Source organism: Hydractinia symbiolongicarpus, chromosome 13 (assembly GCF_029227915.1).
Source record: "Hydractinia symbiolongicarpus strain clone_291-10 chromosome 13, HSymV2.1, whole genome shotgun sequence".
Classification (NCBI taxonomy): domain Eukaryota; kingdom Metazoa; phylum Cnidaria; class Hydrozoa; order Anthoathecata; family Hydractiniidae; genus Hydractinia; species Hydractinia symbiolongicarpus.
Genome location: NC_079887.1, coordinates 11,775,149 through 11,785,863, shown reverse-complemented (window position 1 = coordinate 11,785,863; position 10,715 = coordinate 11,775,149). Strand labels below are relative to the sequence as shown.

At 31.2% G+C, this 10,715-nt stretch overlaps 2 protein-coding genes across 5 annotated transcripts; both read left to right on the top strand.

Moving 5' to 3' along the window:
• Positions 1-477: 477 nt before the first annotated feature.
• LOC130624033 (peroxisomal sarcosine oxidase-like) lies at positions 478-7,410 on the top strand. 4 transcript variants are annotated; one of them, XM_057439600.1, is made up of 11 exons: positions 518-605; positions 697-749; positions 1,128-1,244; positions 1,813-1,961; positions 3,338-3,551; positions 4,245-4,374; positions 4,610-4,662; positions 4,756-4,884; positions 5,795-5,935; positions 6,400-6,475; positions 6,731-7,410. In XM_057439600.1, exons 3-11 carry the CDS (start codon positions 1,137-1,139, stop codon positions 6,865-6,867), a joined length of 1,137 nt encoding a protein of 378 aa, XP_057295583.1. In that variant the 5' UTR covers positions 518-605; positions 697-749; positions 1,128-1,136; the 3' UTR covers positions 6,868-7,410. The 4 variants fall into 4 exon arrangements, with proteins under 4 accessions (XP_057295581.1, XP_057295582.1, XP_057295583.1 ...); XM_057439598.1 differs by lacking the exons at positions 518-605; positions 697-749 and adding an exon at positions 478-510; XM_057439599.1 differs by lacking the exon at positions 697-749 and having other exon boundaries at positions 517-605.
• A 604-nt stretch (positions 7,411-8,014) lies between these two features.
• Positions 8,015-10,715, top strand: LOC130624029 (uncharacterized). Its single transcript, XM_057439594.1, has 2 exons — positions 8,015-8,926; positions 9,651-10,715. The coding sequence occupies exons 1-2, from the start codon at positions 8,262-8,264 to the stop codon at positions 10,396-10,398; spliced, it is 1,413 nt and encodes a 470-aa protein (XP_057295577.1). The 5' UTR covers positions 8,015-8,261; the 3' UTR covers positions 10,399-10,715.

Sequence of the window (10,715 nt, the reverse complement as noted above, 5' to 3'; positions counted from 1 at the left end):
AGAAATACGCTCTACTACAGAGAAATACGCTCTACTACACTCTACTACAAGCTACTACACTCTACTACAAGCTACTACAGGCTACTACACTCTACTACAGAGAAATACGCTTTACTACAGAGAAATACATTCTACTACGCTCTACTACACTTGTGCTTTATGGAGAATAGCACATCATTATCTCCACAAGGCTTGGGAACGTACATAGGTCTAACACATGTTGAATACTATATCTCCTTTATATTCAGGAAGTAATACGTGGACGACTTACCAATATTGCAACCCTTTTTATAGGACAAAGTAGCTCATCCTTAAAAGCACATTAAAAAAAACTCAATAATATTCTTTCCTTTTTGTCAATGCTTGTGCACTTTCGTGGTCTTTCCTGTATATAATTTCATTCTCAAAATGCAAAACAGTGCTTTAAGTTTGTTAATCTGGTCACAAAAGAGACAATCATATGACTTTTGCAAAGTCGATAGACCTTTTTGAATGTTTACATTTCCCATGGTGAGCCTTTTCGTCTTTAACAATTGCGTGTCAGGCAAAAAGATGCAGGCACTAGGTGAAGGAAGGTCCTTTTTAGTCTGTTTCTTCGCACAAAGGTATCATTACGACTTTGTATGAATCATGTCAATCAGAAGTTTATCGATCTACACTCAATAATTGTTTAAAGCCTCTAAAATGTTTCTTTAGAAGGAAATGGGCTGAAAAAAACCTTTCTATGTTACATGTTTGAATGAGCTGAGGTAGTCAGGTTTATCATTTTTTGTTGCGTTTTTGCTTCAGTGACCCCCAGTGGAAACAATCCACTAACTGATAGGTTTTTGGTGATATTTTGGGCCAGTAACTTTGTTGTAGTATGTGTGAAAGAACTTGGTTGGGTAACTCAAATAGGGGTAAAACGTATAGGCAATTATAGGTGGAGAATAATTAATTACCTATGAGTAATATCTAACACACCAAACTTTAAGTGATAACAACTACCTGTATAACTACCTAGTTTATGTCCCTACTCATTTTTTATTGACATCCTTTTCCAGAAATACTTCAGTATGTATATAAACAAATAAAAAACAGTACAGTTACAAATCCTGATATATCCTTTATGCTGCTTATTGTTATAGACTACCACAATGAGTAACCATATTTACGATGTGTGTGTTGTGGGTGCTGGTGTCAATGGAAGTGCATCAGCTTATTCACTTGCAAAACAAAAAAAGGATGTATTGCTTTTAGAACAGGTATAGTGCTAAGTAGTAAAGATAGAAAAGACTAGATCCACATTTTTAAAAGTCTTTTAGTATCAACATGCTAGAAAATTAAAAAATGTTTCTTTTCTCTTCGTCGTTGGCTTTGATACAGGGCTTATCTATTCATAACTTTCTAAGCATATTTAGTACATTTAAATGACTTAAGCCTATTGATGAATAGCAAGACAAGTATTTTAAAACCTAGTACTTAGGATTCTTTAATTGTTGAGTGAAGACTCCATTAAAACCATTTATCCTTTTTTTTAACTGTCACTAACTTAATATAGGTGGTCACTTAAAGTAGGAATAAATAATTGAAGATGTACACAACTATATTCTCTCCATTGTTGCAATTTATTGTGATGTGATGGAGATAATGGATAATGACAGTTTAAAAACAACTCAAAGGAGAAACTTTCCAGCACTGTTATTACACACAGCCAGTTTTTGTGTTTAAGATTCACAAATTATCCCCCACCACTTATACAATTTGCTTTCATTGATTTAGCTTTTGAAATGATACTTTTAATAAGAAAAACTTTATATGTGTAAAATTCAGTTTCCAGTTCCCCACACAAGAGGCAGTTCGCATGGACAAAGTAGAATTGTGCGCTGCTTGTATCCTTCCATGTGCTATGCAAAAACGTCATTTGACTCTTTTGCCTTGTGGAAGCAATTGGAAAAAGAGGTTGATGATAAGCTGCTAATGTATGTATTATTTTTATATACAGTTTTTACGGTGTCATAAACTTCTATGTCAACTCCATGGTTATTGGGATCTGTGCACAATATAATTCTATTTGTTTATTATAAATATTTGACTGATCATTTTAGCTCATATTCTGAATTTTACTCTAAAATTCGTTTAGAAAATAGTTTTCCCAAGGTTTTTTTGCTAATATTAATTTGACACAGAAATATCAATGATTTGTGTGCTGTAATAACAGGTCAAAGGCCAATAGACCCTGAGCGGGCAAAGATGTAACCTAAGTAGTATCAAAGTAAATGGAAGGCAAATGTTTTCCAATGATTTTCGAAGCTTGTTTAGTAGATTAAAGCAGGCCAGATGTTCCATTGTTTTAACTATGTGGATGAGAAAATTATTATACAAGGCATTGTGTGTGTTTCTAGGAATCTGGGAAATTTTAAAATATGAAGTCTAACTTGCAGCCTTTTTAATTCATGTCAACACATGCTTAACTGGTGTTGTGTAACAAAGTATAAAATGCCAACATGAAACACAAATTTGCAGACACAAAGCAGGCACATGACTTTTTTTCAAAAGTAAAATATATCATATAATAAAGTTCATAGCAGGGAATTTCCCACACTAAAAACAAATCAAACCTTCATTTTATACTTGCTGCATGCTTAGTTGTACTCTCCAGGTTGCTCTTTTTTTTTTAAAAAAAAGACAATATTGCCTTTGGTCTGCAAAAAGGGTGATATGGATCTCATGCTGAACCTGTCAATGACAAGTATTACTTCTGTAAATATCTGGTAGATCTCCAAATTTTTCTTCCAACTTCTATAGTCAACATCCTCCTTAAACGCTGGCCTTCAATGTTGTTGTTGCCATTGTTTACAAACCACTTTTGGTTTGCATTTGAACACATGTCAATAAATAGCCAACACCAGTAGAATATACTCACCCTAACCTTACCCCTACCCACCCTTTGCTTTAGTCTGAATATGATTGTACTGGTTACTGAAAGGTAGAAACAGAATTAACACATGATAATCGCAAATTTTTTTCTCAGTTTTATTTTTTTATGTAAATTCAGCCTTTAATAATATGGTACGTTGTGTGCTTGCCTGCTTTGTTATCGCATTGGCAATTATTAAATGCTGATGTGAATTAGAAAGGCTGAACTAATGTGGATATTTATTGCCTTAAAATCATATTTTATTAACAAGTGAAAACACGAAAACCAAATTTATCATTAGTTCTTTACATCGAATTTAAAGTTATTAACATTTTAATATATATAAATTAGCTAGAGTATATCATGCAGCTGTAAATATAGTCGTTTTTTTTAGTTTATTAAAGAACATGCTCATTCGTGAAATTTGTTTCTTTTTAGTCAAAACGGTATTTTAGAAGTTTTCAAAAATGGTGCGGAGAAGTTGAAACGTTGTTTGGAAGTTTTGGATAGACTGGGTGCTCCATACGATTTATTGACTGCTGAACAAATTAACATTAAATACCCATTGTTAAAAGTACCTCATGGCTATTCTGGTATAGTAGAACATAATGGTGGCATGGTATTGGCATCCAAATGTGTTGCTGCTTTACAGGTGAAATGCTTTGCATACTGTTTGTTACTTATCTTTATTTAGTAAGTCTCTTAAACAATAAAAAATTGGTGAACAGAGAGGAACCATGAAATTCTTTTTCGATTTTTGTTAGGTTTTAGGTTAGTGTTAGGTTAGGTTTTTTACTGTTAAACAAATTAAATAGCCTTTGTAATTCATTTTGGCACTGATCATTTGCTAACAGTTGCAGACACATAGTTCAGCTGTGGTGGTACTGCTAATAAGTATGGGTTGAACATTTCTGAGAAAGAAGGAAATATCAAGAATGGAAAAATGATTTTGAAAGGGGGAGAGGTTCCAAGGAGGTTGCAAACTATAATACATGTTTTATAGTAGCAAAAGCAAAGATCACAAACCTGAAAATCGCATTTCTTTAACTAATCTTTGAATACTATTGAAAAACTACAATAAAAGGCTTTTAAAGGAAGAATGCTAGATATGTTGCTGTAAGCAAAAGTATTCTCAAAATCATTAGTTGTTATTCACAATTGTTTGTTTAAATGAAGAATATATTTTATAAAGACAAGTGGGTAACATTCAAACTTGTTTAAACTAGATTTGTGTTTGCATATAGTTGATTTTTGCATGGGCCAATCGATAGTTTAATATTATCTGTTAAAATTTTTGTTTGCTGCTGGTTTTTATACTTTACCTAACCATATTTTTCTTCCCTAGAAAGTATTTGTCAGAAATGGTGGTGTATTTCAAGATGGAGAGCCTGTTACCAGGATAATGCCTGGGAGTACTATCACTATCCATACAAAAAAGGGCAAATATTACTCACGTTCACTTATCATCACTGCAGGTTAGTTTTGTGTTTTATAAGACATGACATTTATCACAAGTCACACACACAATTTTTCCTTTAACTTTGGTCATATAACTTCTGCTGTCTTATCTTTTGAATCCAAATGATAGTTGTTGGTTCAAAATTGTATAAAAATCATTTTAGTAACTCCTTGTTAATCAAATAATGTATCTTTTGAATCTTTTTATTTTTTATGAGAGAAAAATAAAGTATTTGCTTATTCACATAAAAGGTCCATTCACATCGAAGCTGACCAAACCCCTTGGGTTGAATTTACCACTAAATGTAAGTTAATCATAACGAGCAATTTCATTTCTATTTAATATTTACCAACTGAATAAAATGCAAGTTGAATCATGTAATAATCTCCTTTTGCAGATCCGGAGAACACGTGCTTGTTACTGGAGACTAAAGGAGGAAAAATCTGGCTCTACTTCACACTGTCCTTCATTTATTATGTTTGGTATATATGGATTGGCTTGTCATGAATATCCAGGCTTAATTAAGGTTTGTGATTAAAGTTAATGCTGTAAAAATGGTAAGAAGGTGGTATACCTAGCAAGATTGCAGATAACATTACAAGTATACTTGTGTATGCTGTAAAGTTTTACTGTAAAGTAAAACGAGCAGAAAAACATCAACAAAAGAGGCTTGAAATTGCGTAATAAAAAGACCTTAGATTAAAAAGAACGTAAAAAAAGAACACATCAAAGAACGTAAAATATTAAGCTTACAATTTGATTTTCTTCTCTCTTTTTGTTGTTATTAAAGAGCTTTAAAAATTAGGTACTTGCTCGTAAGCATGTACGGAAAATTTACGGGAAAATCGATGTTGTGAATTTAATGCTTACTTTAAAAATAGCAGAGAAACTTACAAAGTTTGATAGTCCAGTTTAGATTTCTATTTATTCATGATCCTGTATTTACCTTCTCTTGTATTCTCAGGATTAATAAGCCAGATATAAACTTTGATTAAAATGTGTAAATTTTGCATTTTCAAAGCAAACTGTAAACATTTCGATACAAATGAAAATTAACACAACTGATATTGCGGTGCATGATGGTGAGGGTCAAGAATGCCTACAAAGTTTTGGGGGGTACAAAAATATGTGGGTACAAAATTTTGAGTTTTTGAAGCCTTGTTGTGATAAATATTGTGGCTAAAAAGGGCTATTTATTATAATATTTGCCCCATTTTAATGCTGTATTTTCAGTATATTTTTTAAATTTGTTTTGTATTTCAATCTGTGACGATCATTTATTAAGTTTATCTCTGACTATAACTGCACTGTACAACTCCATTAACAACTATCATGCTGCTGTCGCTAGATTTTCTAGATTCCCTCTACTGGCTTGTTTTCATTTACAGGGTTTACACAGACAGATGTATTAATTAATTGAACATTATTTTATTAAGATTTGTCAGCATACTGGCCCAATTGTTGACATTGATTATCCTGACGTAGCACATGACATTGAAGAGGTGAAAAACTTTGTCAGACTTTACACAGATGGTGTTGAAGAGAGGCCGAGCATTGTTGAAAACTGTTTGTATACAGTAGGTGGTTTTGTTGTGTTAATATATATGTGAGAGAAATGGCTTGAAAACTGATTTGGCTTTTATATACCTCACATTGTTAAAACATATTGTAAAAAACATTTGCTATACAGATGCAATTTAATGCAGTTTTAATGAATGAATTCCAAGTGTCATAAAACAATAATATTTAGAAGATTAATTTTTTGCCTTTGTACTAATAATTTAACCTTTTCTATTCCATAATAGAATGTCACTAATCATACAAATATAAGATAATTTGATAAAAAAAGCCATAAAAGTTGCACATTTGCCCAGAATTATAATTCGTAAAGAGCATAATCCAGATTTTACAGAAATCTAGTTTGTAAATTACAGGCTTACCCCGCAAATATTCTTGAAAAAGGTTTGTATATGAATATTTTAACACTCTTAAGGTATGGAAATTTATGTTGTTCCAATTTAAACATAATATTTTCTTGCAGCTAACACCAGATCGAGATTTTATTATTGATGTCCATCCAAAATATCAAAACATTGTCATCGGTGCAGGTTTTTCAGGTAATGAAATTTTTCACGGTCTAGAATTCAAGGTTGTGACCAAAAATTTAAGTGGCTCTATCATTAGTAAATGTCTCCATCTGAGCACAAGCAAAGGTGCCCATCTTAGCACAAGCAAACGCTGCCATCTTATCGCAAGCATATGTTGCCATCTTAGCATGAAATAAGGACTCCATCATAGCATAGCTGAACGACAGTCTTCAGTCGACAGTTTCTTCCTTGATATATTTTACATTTTCTGTATCTGCCTTTTAGGTACTGGTTTTAAGATGGCTCCTGCTACTGGAAATATCCTCGCAGATTTAGCCTTGGGAAGAATTCCATCCTATGATATATCGAAGTTTAAAATGGGTAGATTCCCTGCTATTGTGGATAAAAAATCTTCTTTATAAGTTTTTTTATGTTTTATGAGGTTTTTTAATTTTAACAATGATCTTCTGATTGAAAACTTTGAAAGCACCAATTTTGTGATATGGGATAATCCTGTATAGTACAATATGACATTAAATTAACATATCAGATGGCAGTTCCTATTCCTCCAGAGCCTCAAATATTGGCTATTACCTAAAACTACCCTTTAATTTCTATGAAATCCTTATCTTCAAATAATTTATGCCGTATGATATAATTCGCTTAAACGATTTTATTATTAGTATGTTATCTTAATTTTTCGTGATTTGTTATCATATAAAGTTTATCATTATAATTGATTTTTGTATTAAAATTTATTACCAACAGTTTCTTACAACAAGGTGTTCGAACACTTTGTTTCACTGACACAAAATGAAAAGGACAGGAAAACGCATCAGAAGAAATAATCTGATTGCAATTTCTTGATTATTGCATTATTTTTGTGTTTGTGGAAAGTTTTAAAATATTTTGTGCCTGTATTTTTAGATTTCTGGATTTAAATTTTAATATATTTTTTATTGCAACCATTGTGATTTGTGTGCTTGAAAATATGATATTCGGGAGGTATTATTGTTGTAAGCTTTGATAAAAATTAAGAATTTAACAGGGCACTTATATTGATAGCAATGACAGAACAGAAACTTTGCGAATTTCCTGTGTTTTCGAAAAATGGTAATCAAAAAATTTGATCTCACAATTATTTAAATAGTTGTCTATCAAGTCTTAATATTATGCTTTGATAACAAACAGGTTTGAAGGTTTTTAAAAGCATTAATTTGTTTGTGTTCGTGAAATAAAAAATTTTTTTCCTCAGAAGTTTCTGCATTTAAAGTTATTTCAAAATATTTTTACCCAATGTTTCATTAACAATAATTATAACAATAATAATAATTTAAAAAAGTTTTTTAGTTTCTACAACTATTACGGCACAATTAACTCTTTGAAATTACAGTTCTGTATTAGTATCAAAGAGCATTGAGCCAATAAACTGAGTACTAAAGTAAATTTTTATTGTAATTAACTGAAAACTGGTAAATTACAGATTAGCAGATCATGTATCTTTTGAATGCAAGTTACTGTTGTACATCAAGTGTTGCTAACTTAACTTAAACAGACAATGCAAAATAAAATATACAGTAAAAATTTTTAGAAATTAAGTAACCTTGTATTTTCATTTGCTCCTAAACTTAGAATGAGGATTCTAATTCGTAACCTGGTAGCCAAATTCGTAAACTTAAAGTCCTTTTATTTGAAGTCTAGGGCCCAATGTTAATGAAAATGCGTAAAATTGGAACTAAAAGTAATGTATTATATATTTTACAATATTGGTTGATTTCTGCAATAAGACGCTTATTTTTTTGTAATTTTTTTAAGGATGTTTCTTACAAATTTGGATGATTACAGCATCACGGCAATTATACAGCATTTAGATATTACCTCGTACAAAAGTTTTCTGCAGGTCTGCAAAAGATTGAACCAGATAGCAAGAAAGAATGGAAATGTTTTACTTTGGAAACACCAAATCCAACACGAGTTTATTAAATCAATACAAGCTGGTAGTAATCGTGACAATATATCAGCAACCATGTTTTATAAATACACCATAGATATAGTGCTAAAATCTTTATTGCAGACAGCTAGATGTATTGAGTTCCTGTCTTCTGTTAAGTTACACAAACAGAGAGAAGGGAATCGGCAAGAAGGGAATTTAAACAGTGAAAATGATATGAATGAAAGTAATAGTAAGCTATCCCTTGCTTTAATTGACTTGCTGCGTGAAGCAGTGTTCTGTGAAACAGCTGGAATGAAATCGTTATGTGATATTGGCTATAATACTGGTATGAAAATAAACAACTGGTATATGTATCATACAGCATGCGATACTCTTGTTTACATATGTAATGTGGAGCATCCAGAACAACATGTGAATGGAAAGAATGAAAATGCAATAATTGGGATTGTTCATAATGAAGTTAAGCATTCTACAAAAGTGTATTGTTATAATGTAACGCAGATTGATTGGTATGTTTATGAAATAAGGTAATTTTTATTTTTTTTACTATTTTTAAGTTACCAAAAGTAGATTTATAGACAGCAGAGTAAAATAGTGTTATATAATGATATTGTGTAGCAAAGCATCAAAATATTTGCACATAAGTTAGAAAAGAAAACATTACATCTTAAAAAGAAAAAAGTAGATGTTATCAAAGCAGCGTCAAAAAATAAAAGATGACAATGCATTTTTAATTTATTTTATTTGCTTTCGAATATTTAAACTTGCAAACATGGGCATCATAATTTAATGCTGTTGTCGATTCCCATAGTCGCGGGACTTACAAATAAATGAGTAATTGATACTGAATGTGTTTCTTTGTAGCAGAAAAACGTACTGAATGAGCAAGATAGCATTTGAATTTTTAATTTTTAATTCTTTCTTTAATCAACCAATTTTAACTTACCCTTTCAACTAAAACAAACAAATTAAGATATCTAGAAATACAAACTAAGTATTTTATACTCATTTTTTTACGTTAATAAAAGTAAAACTTATAAAGGAGAATAAAAGGACACATCTCAGGAACTGTTGTTAGTAATGCCCATAGGAACCTACAGCAAATAGTGAACTTTTAGACAGGGTAATTTAATGTGGCGTTATACTTTTTCCACATATCATTAGGCATAGTTAGGTACTGCTCTTCCTTGCCTTTTAAATTTTTGCACTATTTATTTCCACCCCTTTTTTATATATATATTTATTTACTAGTGATGCAAAGTTTTCGAAGTCTAAAGATGTATTAAAACCTGCGTGCTGTGAAATTCAGAAGCTCTTTCCAAATATAGAAGTATCCCCCGATCTGTTGATAGCGCTGGGAAATATTGATTTAGCTCAAGTCTCTGTTCAAAAAAATAAACCGAACTTGTTTGCTAGCGCAGAAGAAATTTGCAATATCAAAACCAACTTCAGTAAAGATTTTTCATTTCTTCCTGAAGAAACAATGAAGTTGATGAGTACCTTTGTGTCCAACTTGAAGATATTCTGCAATGTTGCACCTTTCAAAAAGGTGGAACGTTTTTTAGAGTGCTTAATTGAATCGATTGCTCCATTTTTCAAGACATTTGCTGTATTCGGGTATGGAGAATTGTTAGCTTACTTGCCGCTCACCGAAAAAATGTTATTACATGTAGATATATGTAGTAGATGTTATAAAGATGGAGAAGAGTGTATAGACATGTCACTTAATAACAATAAACTAAGGCTAACTTTACATTGCACGATACCAACATGGCTTCATATTTTCCAAGAAAATAATCTTAATATAACCTGGACAGATAGTTTTTCTCAAGATTCTGAAAACGAAGAAAAATTGATTCTATTATTTGAAGAATTTGTTTCTGAAAACTTTTCTTCAGAAGAAGTGGTGAACATCCCTGTATTGAATTTAAGATTCATTGAGAGGTTTATACAGTTATTGTTCTCGAAAGATGTGCCCGAAAATTTGCAAAGAATGTAGTTTTTTTCATTGGAAATATTTCTGCAGTTTACGTTTTTTTTAATGCAAAAATTGTGAAAAAAATAAGAAGTGAAAATAAGAGCAAAGAATATATAAAGAAGTTCATTTTTTAGGTGAAAAGAAAACACACTTCTTTCTCAACTTAACCACAACACAGAAGTTATGTAATTTTTTTGACATTCTGTATTATCTGCTAAGAAAGAAAGCAGACACTGCTGTATTTTTTTAAAAATTTGGTACTCTATTGATATTTGTTAATTTTTTAATTTTTTGCGAACACGTGCACAGAAACGTAGAGGATCATGGTATTTCGTCAA